At 40.2% G+C, this 20,826-nt stretch overlaps 1 protein-coding gene across 1 annotated transcript; it reads left to right on the top strand.

Moving 5' to 3' along the window:
• The first annotated feature begins 754 nt into the window (after positions 1–754).
• Positions 755–1,801, top strand: LOC143891245 (uncharacterized). The gene is made up of 3 exons (XM_077395868.1): positions 755–818; positions 978–1,332; positions 1,426–1,801. The coding sequence occupies exons 1-3, from the start codon at positions 755–757 to the stop codon at positions 1,799–1,801; spliced, it is 795 nt and encodes a 264-aa protein (XP_077251983.1).
• Positions 1,802–20,826: the final 19,025 nt, after the last annotated feature.

The following is a 20,826-nucleotide window of genomic DNA, read 5'->3' on the forward strand; positions in this document are numbered from 1 at the left end:
AAGAGAAAAGGGAGTCGACTCAGGTGAGTTTTGAAACTATGGCACCCAAAGATCTATACGTTATAGCTCTAAAGGCATCTCAAAGAATTTAATGCAAAGCCACATAAAATTACCAACACTATACGCAAGTTATACACATAAGCATGCCAACACACCATACATGGAATCTCCAAGAATCCGAAAACGCTATTGTCTGTCGCTCTATGATTTGGCCGACACTTTGAATTTATTGCTGACACAAGTGTCGTATAATGTCCGACACGACACTCGTGTCCACACGTGTTGACACTCCTTCAGACACTTTTAAATGTACTGCTAGAAGTGTCGATAACTTTATATGTATGTATGTGTATGAGTGTGACACTATTTCTAGATTTTTAGGGGTTGCTATGTCAGATACCTCGTATCCGTGTCGAAACTTGGCACACAAATCATGATTTTATGTACTTTTTATTTTAGCCATGTCATCGTTTCTAACTTTTTGGAGTTTGATGTGTCCGAGACTCCGTGTCCGTGTCAACACGTGACTGTGTTAGGGTGAACAGGTTTGTGCTAGAGCATACATGCTCAAGTACGAGGAGTGGTAATGATCATCCCCTTGCCACAGCATCTTGGGCAGCTGAAACCTGCCTAGGGTTATTTCCCCGTCCAGGAGACGTGACACCTAGTTTGATAAGAGCATACGTCAAGGATAAGTGGAGTATAACCTTAAGCTATACGAAGGCTTTCAATGCGAAGGTCTATACACGAAATTATGTGTGGAAATGCGGAGGCTTCTTACCGCATCCTTCCTGCATATGCTCAGGAGATGGAGAGATGTAATCCTGGCACCATTATGCGTGTATACTGAACCCGGCAGCTATCGGGTAGTGGAGATGACACATTTGGTCGTTTATTTTGTTCATTCGGCCCCAGCATCCGTGCGTTCAGTCGAATAGTTAGACCCCTGCTACTAATTGATGGGACACATTTGCGAGGGAAATATAAAGGAATCTTATTGGCTGCGACAACTCTAGATGGTGATGGTGGATTATTTCCGTTAGCTTTTGCTGTGGTTGAGAACGAGAACTTTGACAGTTGGCTATGGTTTCTTCTTTTACTCCGCCAGAGGGTGATGCCAGTAAACAAAAACAACAATGAATTTACGATTTCCTCCGATCGGATGAAGGGTCTGCTTAGAGCTGTTGCTGAAGCATTACCGGGATCATACCATAGCTACTGTATTCGTCACCTCAATGCCAATCTGTTGAAGACCTTTAAGAGTCAAAAACTTTGTAAACTATTTTCGAGAGCGGCATATGCCTTAAGGGAGAGTGACCATAAGGAGGCGATGTAACTCATAAAAGCAAAGAATGAAAAAGCAGAGAAATGGATATCTGAGATTCCTAAAGAAAATTGGGCTAATGTACATTTTAAAGGGGTCAGGTGGAATGTGCTCACCACTAATGCAGCAGAGTGCTTCAACAACGTATTGAAGGACGCAAGGGAGTTGCCGATTGCTGCTCTAGTCGATCACACTAGATGGAAAGTACAAGACTTCTTCCAGTTTCGCCGGAAAGCTATGGCTACATGGAAAACGCATTTAACTCATAGAGCAGAAAAGTGGTTGGACAGATCATATTTGTTTGGCAGTAAGTTTCTACCCTGCACGTGTAGTTGGAATGAATATGAAGTGCTCTCATCAACTCATACAGATAGTGTGGATTTAGAGAAGAAAACATGTACGTGTGGTCTTTTCCAAACGATGGGATTGCCGTGTGGGCATGCCATAGCAGCTATGGGATTATATAAGCTTGACTGATATAAGTACAGCCAGGATTGGTTTTTGGCTTCAGCATATCGGAGTACGTATGAGGAGGTGATTCATCCTACTTTAGATCGAACACAATGGCCCGAGCCATCCCATGATTTACTAGTACTATTGGACAACATCACAACTGTAAATCATGTGGGGAACCTGGACATAACAAAAGAACGTGTAAAAATCCTCCCCTCGTAAATTGTCAGTTAAATATGACTCACATCGGTCCATCCGCACCTACACAGAACACGTATGTTTCATTATTACGCACTCGATATGATTTTCATATTAAACCCATCATTTTATTGATTGTAGCAACTTTCTCTTGTAGGTCCGGAGTGTCCTTCGCACCTCCTTTCTTTACTTAGGGATGTAGTTGTTGGTTTTTCTGTACAAAGTGGCAATGATTTTGGGAACCTTGTTACTACACATGATACTTACTCACATGAAAATTGTAAAAATTAAACGTTGTTGTAGCCACTAGTTGGCCGGAACTGTACATTTTTTGGAACCACAAGTTTGGAACAACTGGTTGAACAATTTTGTTTGGAACCACAGTTTTAATTACTATTGGATACACCCTGTTCATATTGGAACAACTGTTTGAACACTTTTGTTTGGTTATTGCCATGTTTATCTTGACCTCTCTCTCTCTCTCTAACTCTCTCTATCTCTCTATCCTCTCTCTCTATCTCTATCTCTCTGCGTATAGAGTTGGTCTCCAATCTGGGTTTATTCGGGAGTCCGAAAGAACCTTCAGAAGTCTTATCCGGAAGTCCGACAGTTTTGGGTTCCTACTGGGCATCATTCGGGAGTCCGAATGAATCTTCAGACTTCCCAATCAGAATTCTGAAGGTTCATTCGGACTCCCGATGGACTTTTAGTAGTTTTGGGTTCCCCCTGGGCATCGTTCGGGAGTCTGAATGAAACGTTCAGAATTCCGTTTCGGAAGTCCGAAGATTCATTCGGACTCCCGATGCAGTTCCAGTAGTTTTGGGTTCCTACTGGGCATTATTCGGGAGTCCGAATGAAGCTTCGGACTTCGAATCGGAAGTCTGAAGATTCATTCGGACTCCCTATGCAGTTCCAGTAGTTTTGGGTTCCCCCTGGGCATCATTCGGGAGTCCGAATGAAACGTTCGGAATTCCGTTTCGGAAGTCCGAAGATTCATTCGGACTCCCGATGCAGTTCCAGTAGTTTTGGGTTCTTACTGGGCATTATTCGGGAGTCCGAATGAAGCTTCGGACTTCGAATCGGAAGTCCGAAGATTCATTCGGACTCCCTATGCAGTTCCAGTAGTTTTAGGTTCCCCCTGGGCATCATTCGGGAGTCCGAATGAAACATTCGGAATTCCGTTTCGGAAGTCCGAAGATTCATTCGGACTCCCGATGCAGTTCCAGTAGTTTTGGGTTCCTACTGGGCATCATGCGGGAGTCCGAATGAAACATTCGGAATTCTGTTTCCCCACAAAATGTCTTCTTGTTAATACTGTGTAAAATGTGTTATATAATGTTGGTTATATATCATTTTTCTAGCTATTTCCATTACAGAACTCACAAATTAAACCTGCAGACATCGATATGCATCGCTATGTATCAAGCACAAAATAAGCACAAAATAACTGAAACAACAATTACATTACAAATCATGCCCACGAAACAAGACACTATTACAAATCATGCCCACGAAACAAAACAACAATTACATTACAAAGTTACAACATGACTTCCTCCCAAAAGTTACATGGATACTTTCCCATACACCCCATTTAACATTTCAGAAAGTAGAGAAGTTCGCATAGCCGTAATATCTTTTTGGGTGAAATCCAAACTAGCGTCACGGCTGAGGTATTCCATCTCTTTCAAAACGAACAGTCCACAATCGTGGCTGCAAAACATGAAGAATATGCAACAATAAGAATTAATCGTTTACGTAGGTTTTCCTAACTCAAGTAATTGGAAGTTACATCACCTGTTATCTTGTATAGGCCGAACAACCACTTCATCAATGGGGAATGCACTTATATCAATGTCTTTCACCCTTTTGAACCATTAAACAAGGTAATCAACCTACAAATCAATAATTCAGTACGTTATGCCAGTAGTCAGCATAAATTAATATTTGGCCTACGAAAGAAGTTTAGGGTAGTACTCACAAGGGGTTGCACCCTTCTAGGATCCGTGGGAGCGATTAGAGAGTCATAAAGAGCGAAGGTACACTGACCCATATCCAAGACTAGAAGAACCCAATGAACCAAATCTATGTTGATTGGAATGAGTACTTTTCTTAGCTCTTTAAGTGGGATATTCTCTAGACACTTTACAAATCGGGAACATGCTTCGGGATTTTCACATCTATCGGATATTATAAGTTGCTGCAACCACGAAAACAAATGTTAGAATTGCCGGCAGCTTCAAATACAAATATTATTACTTGTAAGTTACTTTAATCTCACAGCTAGAGGGTAGTAATGCAAATGCATGCTTCCTTTTGTTCTTTTCGCAAACATTCGTCTAATAAGTTCAAGTAGTCGGTATATACATTAACGATCTACAGAACAGACCATTGGTCAACGCGAAGAAACTTAACAAGAAATGTGCGCTCACTCTTTACGTTACTCAATGAACCATATCTAACAAATAACATAAAATCTTACCGGAGATGATAACCACCCTGGGCGAGCAGTAGGGCTTCCTCCCTCGCCATAGCTTCAACCATCATAAGCACCTGAAATAAATGTCATATTTTTTTATTAGAAATATGAATGTATGAAAACAACACGCAAGACATACATACAACGACCAATTAACAGTAATCTCTCACCTCTGTTGCTTTCACCATCCCATCACCAACACGGTCAATCAACTTTCTATGCTTCGTCTTCTTGGTATCCTCACCGATCCACTTAAATAGACGTGGATAAGCATCAGGGTAATCAGGTACCCAGAACGTGGTATGCTCAAATAGTCATACCTGAAATCACGCTACATTATTTATGCACTCCTATAATTTAGAAACAAGTAACTATAAGGCATGAATGAAAAATTACCTGTAAAATGATAGAGCAACGCAATATATGCCCCTTCCCACCAAGTGCAGCATGTGAATTTAAGGACCTGACCAAGAATTCATGAACGAGATAAGCCCACGCAACATCTCATATAGTCCCCAAATCAATATAAGAGAACAGGCAAGAACATGCCTTGTGATCCCTCTGTGCGAACAAGACAGTACTGCAGAATAACAAGATCACATGTTTCACTGTCGACTTTATCGACTCTTCTTCATTTGAATCCATTTCCGCATGAATAACATTTACGACCTCTTGGAAGGTGGCTGTTGGAAGCCCAAACCTCCAACCATCCACCCTTGTCATGCTATCCCAATCTAGTTGCAGCCTCTCCCCTCTCATAGTTAAGCCTAATATTTTGGCCACATCACTAACTAGAAATGGAACTACAATGTTGTGGGACCCGATCCCGCGAGAGGGGTGGGGCGCGTGCCGCCACGCTCTCTCTTGGTCTCTCGTACCCACGCGATTGGCGTGTGCTTTTTATTATTGATTTTAATTACCCAACAAAGCAGGCAGCAACTAAGCCATAGGGTACAAACAAACGTGCAACCCAGTACCCATAAGGGCAGGGGTAAGCCGCCGAGCCTAGCAAGGTGTGATTTAATTCATCTTTTCCGTGAACTTGGGATCACTAAGGCAATCCGAATTCCACGCAAAAGAGAGTGACAGAGTCGCCACCTAGATGTGGGATCTAGGACCCATAATTTACCAGAAATCTAGACTCGTTACCTGGTTACGAGAATGGAAGATATGGGGAGTTATCACCACATGCACCATTCCTGCCCGATAATCGGTCTTCAGTTCCAAAAGTTAACTCTTTTGAATTTCTTTTAAATGGCTCATTTAACTCTATATTGTGCGAACTACATGACATGCATCATAAGATCTAATTTCAGTGTAATTCCTAAATGTATATCTTGATTCTCTTAATTTGTTTGAATTCAATCTAAGTGAAAGTTCTCCTAAAATGCTAATTTGAGGGAAATCCTACATATTTTAATTAAGAATTTATAAGAAAACTAATATACAAAACCCCACCATTTGTGTGTGGGGCCGACTCATGATTGGTATGCCATCAAGCATCCAAGCTGCCTACGTACCCAAGCCTCACTGGGATCAGAGTCGAAGTAGTTCGGCGCACCTAAACTAAGCTACTTATGCCTAACTCATCTAAGACATCGATCTAGACTGGATTGGCTGTTTCAACAGTTTTAAAAGAAGTTATTTAATTCAAGTTGAAGATTTTATTATCCTAGGACTTCATCTAAGATGTTGTATGATCCTATCTAAGTGCAAGTTGTCCCTTAGACTACTGCAGGTTAACCTACATCCTAGGTAACTAGGCTTGTCCTAGGGAAATTCGGGTGACTAGTGTAACTAGATCTATGGCACGGTTGCTATCCATAGCAAACGCCCGTGATGAGGCTGGACTCCTAACTCTAGGACTCCCTAAAACCTAGGATACAACATGACGTAAGTGTTCCTAAATGGGGCTCTAATGGTTCTTATGATGGAAATCGTAATCCAACGGTTCCGAAAGACATGAGATAAATTGATTCAATTTGTTGAAGTTAAAGATTTTTGATTTCAAGAATTTTCGATTCCTAAACATTCAAGGAATACCAAAGTCTCTATGGTTCACATATTTCGACCTAGAATTGCATCCATGGAAGGGAATCGTGCGCTCTCCCCTTGCGCAATTTAAAACTTAAGTTATAGCACCTTATTGCCTGGCATATTTCTCAGGATTTTCGTGGACAGTAAACCTCGGAGCCAATAACATGCTATAATTTAAATATTCAAATTGTCAAGGATCAATTGCAATTGGGATACGATTATGGACGCTATCTCGGCATCTAAATTATCCTAGCATGGCCATTTTACAAGGGAAATCTAAGACTCCTAAGATTTCTGTTTCAGTGAATTAAGGAATGAATATGTGACAAAAATTTAAGGTTCCTTAGAAATTTTCATAATGATTTTGATTAATTCCAATTTTTAATGGATTTTATCAATTTCAGACCACCTGAATGATTTTACAAATGAACTCATTGCAAACAAATTTGAAATAAATTGCAATTTGTACAGTAACAAGATATGAATGAATATAGATTACTGGAAAAATTTCATAGATTTTATATTAAGCACCTATTAATTTTCGATTAATAACAATGAGACCGGATTGTTAAAATTACAAAGAAACCCTTAGAAATAAAAATCTAAATTCATTGAAATTTCTACAGTAACAAGATATGAATGAATAAAGTACACTAAAAAATTTCCATGAATTTTAGATACAATATACTATTAATTTCGGATTTTTAAAGATTCAGGCCAGATTATGAATTTACACAACATCCCCTAGGAAACAAATTCCAAATCAATTGAAACTTTTACAAAAATATGAAATATGTAATATAAGACTAGTGTAAAAATTTTGAAAATTTTAATTATGATTTGTATTAATAAAAAACCTCACAAAATCTGATTGTTTTTAAAGAAAATATCAAAAAATATACCAAATAAAACCCTAAAATCATTAAAAATTCATGGCAGAATATATCAGTATCATATTATTTTCTCACGAAATTTCATTAATTTTGAACCTTATTTGGTATATTTTCCATTTTTTTCTTCAAAAAGATGTTTTTTAAGAGTTTTCTATTTTTTAAGCATGATTTTTGAGAAAATTACGACTTTGGAAAATATCCTTTAATATTGTTCTGATGTGATGAACACAATTTTTTTTTTAATATTCCAAGAAATAGATCATCCTGAGATAGCTAGTTTTTCCAATTTCTTAATATCTCGGTTATTATTTCAAATGAAATTCCAATCTTCCTTCAAATTCTCGAAATCCTTTGATCTAATGTCTGATCTGATCCGATAGTTCTTTTAGTCTATTTAAATGGATCAGCGTATTAAATTTTGAGACGAATCGGACTTGAAACACTCATGTAAAACACGATTTTGAGCCCACTCATATAATATTGAATTAAATACCCTTAAATGCTAAAACCATGCAAAAATATAAAAAAAATACAGAATAATTCTGGAAAAATCTGAGAAGAAAGAGCCTACCTTTAATCGAGATTCTTGCCGAATCCAAGAGCCGAAGAATCCGAGAAAGCTCGCTGACGTGCAATCCGATTCCCTTTCTTTGTTCTTTTTTTTACCACTGTGGAGAGAGAGAGAGAGAGAGAGAGAGAGAGAGAGAGAGAGATAACAGAGAGAGAGTGAGAGATAACAGAGATAACAGAGAGAGAGTGAGACGACAGAGAGAGAGAGAGTTGAGAGTGAGATGACAGAGAGAGAGAGTTGAGAGTGAGAGAGACGACAGAGAGAGAGTTGAGAGATAACAGAGAGAAAGAGAGTTAGAGCTAGAGAGATAACAGAGAGAAAGAGAGTTAGAGAGATGACAGTGAGAGGAATATATAGAGTTAGAGAAATTACAGTGAGAGGAATATATAGAGTTAGAAAAATGACAGAATGGAATATATAGAGATCTGTAGGGAATATGAGGGTGAGAGAAATATGTAGGGAGATGGAGATTCAATAAGAGGGTGAGAGAGATAGGTAGGGAGATGGAGATTCAATAAGAGAATGAGACCGGGAGAGCTATGAGGGAGAAGGATGTGTGGAGATATATGAGAGAAATCTGTAAGGAGATGAGGGTGAGAAAAATACGGTGCTCTGTTTTTTTTTTCTTTTAGTGGGCTGTTGGAGGTTGTGGATAGATGAGGGATAGAGAGAATTTTGAGAGAGGGTTAGAATGAAGGCTAGAGAGGGTGAGAATAAGAGCTTGCGATGGTGAGAGGGTGCTCTTGAGATATGAGAGAGACCTTTAGAGAAGGAGCGAATGCTCTATTTTTTCTTTTTTCTTTTTGAAATAGAAATCCAACTTGCTGCTGCCCGGAAGAAAATGTGATATCTCCCCTCCGCAGAGACCACCGATCCACCTTGTTTTTTGTCTCTTTTTTCTTTTGCTGTTATGGTCTTTTTTCTCTTATCATCGGGAGAGAGTATTGCCGATTTTAGGAGAAGAGAGCTGCTGTTTTCTTTCCTTTTTTTTTTTTTTTTTAAAACCTCCTCATAGCAGCTCACTTATGACAGCCACCTTCTAAAAAAAAAACAATTGAGGAAGAACACGGCAGTTGACAACACACAGGTAAGGTGTTACTATTTCTATCTATCAAAGAAGATCATCCAACCCTTTTATTTCAATATCATGCCATTTTAGTTGAAAACATTCCCCATCGATGTTCACACGTATGTAAGGTGGGAATAGCTAAATTGTCTACCTTTCCTTTCACTCAGTAGCTTTACAAAAATATTATGATTTTATAAAAGAAAGAAAGCAATCAGGGAATGCTGCCTTTTAGGCAAGTGGCTTGCCAAAAGACTCGTTGGTAATTCCCATAGGTTTGCCATCTTTCCATCTGATGATCCAGACGGTCCACTCAATCGACTATGATTCAAACGGGTTATGTCTTCAAATCAGCAAGCTTCCATTCACATGAGTAATTGCACACATTATATTCTAGCTTTCTATTTCAGCTCACAAACAGTTTTCTCAATTTAGAATCCTGTATTGCATGGCTACTTCTCCTATTTAATGGTTGATATCCATCTATACTTTACATTCCAAGTCAACTTCCCTAAAGCAATTTAGTAATGATCCCACCACTTCCAAAATTATAGATCGGTTTGTGCCTTCTTAAATCAAGAATACCATATGTATAATGTCTAAGAATATAAGGCACTTTGTCCACTACAGTCCAAACGAATGATGCGAGCCTTCATTCTTTGGCAATTGTTATTTCTATATGGATTTCTAAATCATGACCGAATCATATAAATAGCATGAGAGGCCCCACTATACAAAGAACATATTATGGCATCCAATTTAGCTTTTAAAATGATCCAAATCGTTCATTAGACAGGCCACGACACAAATTTCCATAGGATGATCCGAACCATTGACTGATGGGCTACAATGCAAATTAGGTTGTGCCCCCTTAAACCTTTTCCATCAGATGATCCAAACCGGGCTGCAATGTCCATTGGCCGAAATACACTATGCCCGTTATGAAAACAACGCAGTTCACACTTGCTTGATCCAAATCTAATCGAAATGTTCAATGCGAGGCCACCCAGTGGGTCCAAATTCTCTCTTGTTTTGATTCTTGTGAATAACCATTCTCAACACTTAGCAAGACAACACGAAACATGACGGAAATGACCGAAAAGATTTAAAAATGTAAGAGACGGACGCGGAAAGGAAAGACACTAGAAAACCGATAGAAAAACACTAATTTCTTTGTTGATTAAAGCAGAGCAAAATGGGGGTGTCTACAGATGCCCCTCTTTGGTAGAGATGACGTAGTCATTGAATACCAAAGCAAAAGTGACAATACCATTTTGTGCAGCATTTTGCCAGCAAATGACTCTCTAGACAAAATGCAACCTAAATGCGAATGTATGCAACCTAACATAATGCAACACCCTAGATGAAGTCCTAGAATTTGAACATCTATCAAAAATCATTTACCCTGAACACCATGAGATGACAGTTTAGAATAACAGAGAATCGGATTTACTCTGGGTGCAAAATCTTGCAATCCAGAACAAAAGATGATTATGATGCGGAGCCGTTTTCGAACGAGCAATGAAGGAATGGGATACCATTTTCAAACAGATTTTCGGAGGGAAAGGAATACCGTTTTTGAATGGTTTCAAAGGAAATGAGACGCCATTTTCAAATGGTCTCGGAGAGAATAAATGATGACTTTCGAAAGATTTTTAAAGAAAACGAAGCATCACGGGCTCAGATAAAATATGATACCATACCATGTTCAAAGAACATGAGATATCATTTCGAATGGATTCAAAAAGAATGAGACCTCGTATTTGAACAGGCTCAAAGGGCTAAAAGACCGTATCTGTACGGACTCAAAAAGAATGAGACACCATAGTTGTACAGGCCTAAAGGGAATGAGATATCAGAATGAAACACCATCTTCGTACGGCTTCTCAAAAAAATGAGCAACCATATTCGTATGGATCCCAAAAGAGGAATAAGAGACCATTTTTGAATAAACTCAGAAAGGATGAGATGCCGCATTTGTACGGTGCTCAAAAGAGAGTAAGAGACCATTTTCGAATGGACCTGGAGAGAATGAATCAACGTATTTATACGAATTCCACAGAAATGAGACATCACATTTATATGATGTTCAAAGAGAAGAGACCATTTTCAAAATGGACTCAGAGATAATGAAATACCGTATTTATACGGATTTCAAGGAAATGGGACACCATATTCGTATGGTGCTCAAAGAGAATAAGAAACAATTTTCGAATGAACTTAGAGAGAATGAAATACCGTATCTATACGGATTCCAAGGGAAAGAGACATCACATTTGTATGATGCTCAAAGAGAATAAGAGACCATAGTTGTATGGACTCGAAGAGAATGGAATACCATATTTATACGGATTCCAAGAAAATGAGACATCACATTTGTATGATGTTCTAAGAGAAAAGACTATTTTCAAATGGACTCAGAGAGAATGAAATAACGTATTTTATACGGATTTCAAGGAAATGAGACACCATATTCATATGATACTCAAAGATAACTCAGAGATAATCGAATATCGTATTTATACGAATTCCAAAGAAATGAGACATCATATTCGTATGATGTTCAAAGAGAAAATACCATTTTCAAATGGACTCAGAGAGAATATGATAATTTGAGTTTTGACAGAGATTATCAGAAAAAAGAAATCGAAATCTCCAATTAACAACTTTGGAAGCAAAGGATTTAATTACACCATATAGTAAAGGACTTTCAAGGCTCGAATTTAGGACGCCACTTCATTAGCAACCTGCCCCAGTTTGAGGCATTCTAACCTTCTTCTATTCATTGACCAGAGATCATTCTTCAAAGATTTTTCGCCATTCATGACAGTCTTGCATTTTCCAAATTTCTCAGAACCTGTTAATGAACCTGTTTTCAGAGTGATTGCACCCTACAACAATTCTTAAAATAGAATTCGTAAATTTCATTTTTTTTAAACAATTAAAAACCACAGGTACTTACAATAAAATGACGAATTAAGAAATATTACTCAAGTAATCCCGTGATGCTTCTGACTTATCAGTATTTTCTTTTGGGTTAGGCTAGCCTTTTTTTAAAGAATGTTTCTTCATTGATAAACATCTTCACTTATTTTTAAGACAGTGATACTTCATATAACTTTCTATCAACTTTCCGATTGCTAAAAATTAATGCCCCTAGCTTCAGGAATCGTTGTTATTTTTGCCTGACCTACTGCGATTTCAGAGATCGATGTAGTTCTTCTGGTGTGAACCCAATCATACCACGACCAAGTCTCCTTTTTTGGATTTTCAACTTGGCGGACCGCTCGGCCTTAACTTTTGCCTGAATCGCCTTTTCAGGTTTTCGATTCAGCAGACCACCCCCTTAACTTTTGCCTAAGCCGCCCTTTCAGGTTTTCAACTTAGCAGAAAAATGATCCTAAATTTTGCCTAGATCGCCTTTTCAGGTTTTCAATCTAGCGGATCTTCAAGCTCCATTTCTTTTTTCTTTTTTTATTTTTCCTCTTTTTTTTCATCATTTTTTCATTTTTTTTAACTTGAACACCAAAAGGACTTTATAGGTGAGGTAGGGCTTTTCAAAGAATGGCTTAAGGTTTTGCAAGAATTTCGACCGAACCTGTGAACAGGTTGCCTACGTATTCCAGTGTAGGAATCAGGTCATGCGTAGTTCAGGGCGAATGCCCCTAGTTTGAAGGTATTTTAATTTTTCTTTTCTTTTTGCATGGATTTTTTTCTTTTTCTTCTTTTTTTTTCTTTTCAACTTCTTTTTGGAATGATTGATTTTCTTCTTTTGAAACAACCGAACTCGGTTTGACCGAGCTGCCTACGTACCCCAGTGTAGGGATCAGGTCATGCGTAGTTTAGGGCGAATGCCCCTAGTATATTGGGTTTTTGAAGGAAAATGTTATTTAGGCTCAAAAGGGTTCGCAAAAGGTTATATATATATTGTTTTTATTTTGGGTTATGAATTGGGGATTTATTCGTCCAAAGGACGGCCTTCCGGTGTTCAAGCATAGAACATCTTGAGTTGATCAAGATTTGTTGGTTCTGGCAATATTTCTCCATTTAAATTACGGAGCTTGACGGCTTTTCCGGGTAAGATTTGGTCCACAATGTATGGTCCTGACCAATTTGGTTTGAACTTGCCTCTTGGGTCAAACACTGGTGCTCGGTTCTCTTTCAGAACAAGATTGCCTTCTTCTAGATCTCTGATTTTAACCTTTTTATTAAAAGCCCGGGCTATTCTGCGCTGGTAACCCTGTACATGGTAAAGCGCCTTTAACCTCTTCTCATCTAGCATGTTCAACTCTTTATATCTAGCATCTGCCCATTCATTTTCTGGCAACTTAACCTCAGTCAATACTCGAAGAAATAGCTGCAAGATGTCCCGATGGTAAGCTATGGTATACGGACATAAAGAACTACATCTCAGGCCAGGGGCATCCCAATGAGGCGTCGAATAAAGAAATAAGGACTTTGCAGAGATTGGCAGCTAATTTTGTCATTTGTGGAGGAGAGTTGTATCGACGGTCTTTCGACGGAATTCAACTCTTATGTGTCACTGAAGATCAGGCAGAAGAAATTCTCGCAGATATTCATGAAGGGGTGTGTGGGCCTCATATGAATGTGAAGATGTTGGCAAGGAAGATCCTATGTCTGGGGTCCTATTGGCCAACATTGGAAGCATATTGTCACACCTTTGTGAAGAAATGCTATAAATGTCAGATACATGCGAATCTCATCCATGTACCACCCACCGAGTTGCATTCTCTTACCTCTCCTTGGCTGTTTTCGGTATGGGAAATTGACATCATTGGCAAGATTTCTCCTAAGTCGTCTAATGGTCACGAGTACATACTCGTTGCAATTGACTACTTCACCAAGTGGGTTGAGGCCGCTTCTTACGCAAAGCTTACATCCGCATCAGTCTCTAAATTCATACGCACCAACATCATATGCAGATATGGAATTCCCCATGAACTTATCTCAGATAACAGATCTCATTTTAAGAAGGAAGTAATCACTCTTTGCCAAGAGTTCAAGATTAAGCATCACAAATTCTCACCTTATCGGCCGCAGACAAATAGAGCGGTAGAAGCTGCAAACAAAAATGTCAAGACTATCATGCAGGAGCCCATTGCTCCTGAACCGTGATGGGACTCATCTTCATATTGTGAGGTATGTCAATCATAGAAGCTAATGTTGCTAAGGCATCGGCGAATCTGTTCTTCAACCTTGGTAAATAACTGAAAGTGATGCACCGAAATTGTTGAGCAAGAACATCCAAGTATTCATGATATGGCTGTAGCTTTTCTTCTTTGGTTCTCCACTCTCCTTGAGTTTGGCAAATGATTAACTTTGAATCTCCATATACGTCAAAATTCTCTATGCCTAAGGCCAATGCGGCCTCAAGCCCAACAATGCATGCTTCATACTCTGCCATATTGTTGGTGCAATTAAATTGTAACTTAACGGCAAGGGGAACATGCTCATTTCGGGGTGACACAAGCAATGCCCCTACTCCTTGCCCTGTTTGGTTTGCTGCCCCATCAAAATAGAGGGTCCAACCAGTTTCTGGATATTCATCTTCTACCATCTTGATCTCTTCATCTGGGAACATCGGAAGGCTGATTTTCTTCTCGGGGTGCTTCTGCCAATTGCTCAGCAATGGCTCGGCCCTTTACTGATTTTTGGGTTACATGGGTGATGTCGAACTCAGACAACAATAATAACCATCTGGTAGTCCTACCTGTCAGGGCTGGTTTTTCAAAGAGATACTTCAGAGGATCCATCCTTGACAAAAGCATGACTTTATGTGATAAAAGGTAATGCCTGAGTCGCTAAGTAGCCCAAACCAAGGCTAAGCAGGTTTTTTCTAGGACAATGTACTTCTGTTCATACTCCAACATCTTCTTGCTGAGATAATATACAGCCTTTTCATGCTTGGATTCTGGATCTTGTTGTGCTAACATACAACCCATGGTGGTTTCTGTTACTGACAAGTAAAGCAGCAATGGATGCCCCGGTATTACTGGTGCTACTATCGGTGGTTCAGCCAAACTTTGCTTTATCTTCTCAAAGGCCTGTTGACATTCCTCTGTCCATTCTTTGGAAGTATTTTTCTTTAAGAGCTTAAAGATAGGTTCACAAGTTGATGTAAGATGAGCGGTGAATCGTCTTAGGAACTGTATCCTTCTTAGGAATCCCCGAATTTCCTTCTCAGTTTTAGGTGGCGGCATCTCCTGGATAGCCTTAATCTTCTGAGGATCTACCTCTATGCCCCTTTGGCTCACCATGAATCCTAGCAACTTACCAGAGGTAACCCCGAATACACACTTGCTAGGATTCAGGCGAAGTTGGTATTTGAGTATTCTTTCAAAGAACTTCTTAAGGTTCGGGATATGATCTCTCATTTCCTTGGCTTTTACAATCATATCATCGACATAAACTTCGACTTCTCTATGTATCATGTCATGGAGTAGGGCTGTAGCTACTCTTTGGTATGTCGCACCGGCATTCTTGAGACCAAATGGCATTACCCGATAGCAATAGGTCCCCCATTGTGTAATGAACGAGATTTTAATCATGTCCTCGGGTGCCATCTTAATTTGATTGTAGCCCGAGAAACCATCCATGAAAGATAGTAACTCATGCCCGGCCGTATTGTCTACCAGGATATCGATATGTGGTAGAGGGAAATCATCTTTTGGACTTGCATTGTTCAAATCCCTGAAATCTACACACATTCTCACCTTTCCATCTTTCTTTGGTACAGATACTATATTTGCGAGCCATTCTGGATATTCCACTACTTGCAGAAACCCAGCATTCAACTGCTTAGTAACCTCTTCCTCTACTTTCAAGACCCACTCGGGCTTCATTCTCCTTAGCTTTTGCTTTTTAGGTTTAATTCCTGGTAACAAAGGTAGCTTGTGCTGAACAATATCTTCGCTCAACCCGGGCATATCTTTGTAGGACCAGGCAAAAACTTCTTTATATTCCCTAAGTAGGTTTATTAATTCATCGCGCTCTTCAGGAGATAGAGTATTTCCAATTCGTATTTCCTGTATTAAATCTTCTGTTCCGATGTTTATAATTTCGATTTCATCTTTAAGAGGCTGGGCTCGACGCTCCTCCTCTTGTTTGAGCATATGCTGCAATTCAAGGGGAGTTTCGCCGATTCCTTCTTCCTCGTCTGAGGGGGGGTGTTATTATTATTAAAGTCAGAAGCAAACACAGCGACATACTGAGAATCAGATTTCATTGACTTGAAAGAAATTACATCATCATTATTGGACTCATCCTGAACAGGCTCAGGATTCATATTATAAATAAAATCAGACAATGACTCGCCTGGACTAGGCACTGACACGGATTTAATCGACTTGACTGGACTCGACTTAGCAATAAAATAAGTAGGAAAAACATTAGAACTCCAGTTTGAAAGATTTTCTGTTGCAGGTGCAATCTGACTCTGAGGTTCAGTAAAGGTATCATTGCTCTAAATAACCGCTACTAGCACATCTTCACAGTCTGTCTCTTCTTGTTCTTCAGAATGGTCTAAAACTGGCAACTCCTGCCAAGCAACATCAGGCTCATCTTCTTCAAACAAGGACCCCAACACATCTTGCTCAAGGTAGACTAACCAGTCCTCAACAGTTTTCTCAACATAATATACCGGCGGTTCTGTTTCTGGGAGAGCAAGGCCACTGAATATTTCAAAACCAGGTATCATGATTCCTGTCACCGAGTCATACCATGGTTCGGAAAACCCATAGTATGGAGAAGTCTCGCCTTCTTTGACAAAGTGACCGTTCATCGATAAGGAATATGGAGCCATTGGAAGTACCCTTCCGATGCGACATATTTCTTCCTTCAATTTCAACAATTCTTCCATGGCTTCTTCCTCTTCCTCAGTAGGTACATATCCAAGACCGAAAGTTCCATGGTTTGCTTTGATTGGACGCCAGTGAGATGCCTTGCTTGGATCACGGCCTAAATTCATACCAGAAAAATAATTCATTTTTCTCATTATCTTGGCAACCACAGGACTGATGGCAAAAGGTAAACACAACTCCTCCCGAGAGGCCTTTTCATAGGAAATAGCAACAACGTCGAACGCGAAACCATTCAAGTTGTAGTTTTCTGCTTTTGCAACTGGAAGGATCAAAGTTTCTCCTGTTATTTGTCCTATTTCTGGCTCTTCGTCACCTCTGACAGTGATCAACTTTCCATCTTTGATGAACTTCAATTTTTGATGAAGGGTTGAAGCAACAACGCCTTCTTTATGCAACCAGGGACGTCTCAGAAGCATATTAAACGAGGCCTTGATATCAATAACCTGAAACTCAACCTCAAATTCTTGACCACCTACAACAATTTTGGTGGTAAGGACCCCGATCACATTTCTGCGGGTGTTGTCATATGCGAGGATTCCAAGGGTTGATTCGGCAAAATCAGTGGGGCTGAAACCCAAGGTAATGGCAGTTCTCAACGGACACGCATTCATTGCAGATCCGTTATCTACTAACACAGATGGTACTTTCTTGCCTTCACAGAGAATAGTGACATGAAGAGCTCTAGCATGATTCCGACCTTGAGGAGGGAGCTTCTGATCTGAGAAACTAATGACTCTGGTGGCCTGGGTCAAAGCGACAACTTCAGCCAGTTGCTCTGGAGATATTTCTGAGGACACCTGTGTTGTATTCAATTCTTTTAACACAGCTTCTCTGTGTTTCTTTGATGCTATCAACAATCCCCAAACAGATATAATGGCCTGAGTTTTCTTCAACTGCTGCACAACTTCATCATCTGGGTCTTTCACATATTGCGGCTCTTCTCCTCGAGCTAATGCCCTTGGATTTTCGACTCTCAATTCAGCAGGTTTGAAAATTCTTCCGCCCCTTGTAATATGTCTAACTTCATCCACTTCTGGCTCATCATAAGTAATAACTTGAGGGACTTGTGGCTCACAGGTGATCACCAAGGGAGATACAGACTCTCTTAGGTATGACTCATCACAGAAGATGATTTGGGGTTCAGAAATGGGTTATAAGGCACATATGAGGGTGAGATGGTCAAACTCAGAATCTCCTATGGTTATGGCATTGACGGCAGCAGGAGGATTAGCATGACCAAGTAGCGGGTTTTGGGTAACATTGGGTCTTGGCTGGAATGCAATGACTTCCTCATCAATGAGTTTTTGGATTCTAAATTTCAAGGCAATGCAGTTGTCAGTAAGATGACCAGGACCCCTGTGATACTCACAGTGTAGGTCAGCTCGCCAATTTGCAGGTAGAGGATTGGGGGGAGGCCGGATGGCAGGTAGGGTTATGCGACCTGAAGCAAGACACTGCTTAAGCACTTCTGAAGATGGAATAGGAAGAGGGGTAAATTCTACATGGGTTCGTTGCCGAGGTGCGGTCGCGGGTTGGGCATAATCCATCACTAGAGGTTCCTGGGACTTAGAGGACTGAGCATTGGAATGAAAAAAAATACTACTGACTTGGGCTGGAGGGGACTTTTTGAAATCTCTGGTGTTTGGGTTGCTACGGTTGAATACATCTTGAGCCATAGCCTCCTCTATCTAGGTGCCTGCCACGATGAAGTGTTTGAAGTCTGGATAATATTGCAATGACATGTGATATTTGAGTTGGGGGAAAATATTTTTCATGATTATTTGAACCTGCTTTCCTCAGAAGGGCGCTCTATCATCTGGGCTGCTAGTCTCCTCCTTCTTTTTACAAAAATTAGAAAAGATTCCCTCGAGTCTTGCTTGGTTCTTTCTAAATCCTTTCTAGTGATTTTCGTCCCATCATCATATTTGAATTGCCTGATGAATTGTTCACCGATATCCTTCCATGTCCTGTAACGAGTCTTGTCTAGGACCATGAACCACCTTCTAGCGATCTTGGTTAGCGAAACCGGGAACAATTGAGCCATTTGCTCAGCAGATAGACCTTGAGGCTGGCACATGATAGTGAACATTTACAAATGTGTGATCGGACAACCTACACCGTCATACTTGTCGAAATCTGGCATTTGAAAATTGGCAGGGAGACGGATTTCGGGAAACAGTGTAAGATCACTTGGGTTGAAACCACCCTGGTCTTGAAATTGGATGTCTTGAACTTTTCTGGTAAGACTTTCTAATTTCTCCATAACTGTCTTATCAACCATGAACTGGGAAGGCTTACTGCAATCCTCGTTGTACTGTTCTTTTTCTAAGTCTTCTTCGGTTTTATCAGGGATAGGGATGAACACTGGCTGGGCAGGTGCGGCTGAAGTAGCTGTGTGGTGCATAGGCCCTTTATCTTTGGACGACGACTGCCCCAACTTCTCAGAAAGCTGAGCCTTAATAACTCGGTTCTCCTCCTTGAGCTCTTGGAGTTGCTGGAGAATTAAGGTGAGAGTATCGGTAATAACAGCGGGTGGAAGATTATCTTGGTTTTCTGCCATTGGCGAGGATGAGGGTGAAAAAGAAGCAGATGACGGGGTCCTTAGGGAAGGTGGTGGAGAGATAGATGTCCTCTCCAATCGTGAAGAGATCCGAACCCAAGGAGTAGTAGGATTAGCTATGGTGTTACTGCCCTGAAATATTTGAAAGACATATTTTAAAATCACAGAAAGAAGTAGACAATGATACATGCATAGGCCAGGATAATGAGAGAGAAAGATGAACTTTATTGATCAATCATTAAAGCTTGAGTACATGGTTCACTCTTTCAAAGATAAACTGATAAGATTAAACATGAAACTAAGCACTCTTTCTAAACTTCTTCGGACGACAATCTTCCTCAGCTGACTCTTTTAAAGGTTTGATGATTTTGACATCCCAAGCAGATGAAACAGCTTTGGCAATCTTAGGCTTGAGATCCTCAGGCGGATAAAAATGACGAAGGGGAGGCACAATAGATTGCTCCCTTCCATACTGATGTAGAATCCTGGCAGGAACATAAAAGGAAGTCTTTTTGAGACCAAGAAGGCGGACGTAGTTAGCTTCTCCAGTGTTGAAGACAGCTTCTTGGATTTCAGGAATTTGCCAATAAATCTAATCTTGTTGGCGAGAACTTAACCAATCAGCCCAATCGCTCTTATGATCGAAGGAAACATCATGACGCCATTCGCTGAAGGTGTACAACGTATGATCGAAATGCACAGGAGCTGCAATTTTTAGCTTGTGGCACAACCACACCTGGAGTAATGCAGGACATCCTGAGAAGGACCCAACAAAAGAGCGAACATAAGAGCCTGGACCTGAGCTGGCACGAAGACGAGCCATATCATCCAATCTATTGAAGGTTTCTGCGAGTATAGTAGGAATTGGATTGGCGCCACGATCCATTTGATCAACGAGGTCCAAAAGAACAGCTGACGCAAAGCGAGAAGGTTGGACAATGAGGAAACTAGCGAAGGAGCAGAATCTCAAAGCGCGACGTTGGGCTTTTTGAATATCAACAGCACCAATGCGTCCAATGGGAGGGTAAATGTCAATCAGCTGTTGCATGGACACTTCTTGGCCTTTTATGAAAGAGTTCATGGATTCATCTGGATTATTCATTAAGCGAAGGAACAAAGGACGATAATCTGACACACAAGATGGTTTCACCAGAGGGCCATCCACAGGATATTCCAATAAGGCACACCATTCTTCAAAAGTGGGACACATTTCTTGGTTGCCAACACGGAAGACATGATGATCGGGATCCCAACACTCTGATGCGGCATAGAGTAATCCCCAATCGAGCTTAATGGTTGCCACGTAGCCGAAGAGATTTTTCTCTTGCTCACTTATGGCATGGATGTGAGATTCTCTTAATGTAC

This window comes from Tasmannia lanceolata, unplaced genomic scaffold (genome assembly GCF_043159265.1).
Source record: "Tasmannia lanceolata isolate RefF3 unplaced genomic scaffold, GAP_Taslan_0.1 ptg000013l, whole genome shotgun sequence".
In the NCBI taxonomy this organism is placed as follows: domain Eukaryota; kingdom Viridiplantae; phylum Streptophyta; class Magnoliopsida; order Canellales; family Winteraceae; genus Tasmannia; species Tasmannia lanceolata.

Bases quoted from the DNA above. Each gene is read 5' to 3' on its own strand.
- LOC143891245 (XM_077395868.1), top strand. From the start codon at position 755: ATGTGTGGAAATGCGGAGGCTTCTTACCGCATCCTTCCTGCATATGCT. The intron at 819-977 runs GTAATCCTGGCA...CACATTTGCGAG, and splicing joins TGCTCAGGAGATGGAGAGAT to GGAAATATAAAGGAATCTTA. The intron at 1,333-1,425 runs GTAACTCATAAA...TAAAGGGGTCAG, and splicing joins AGTGACCATAAGGAGGCGAT to GTGGAATGTGCTCACCACTA.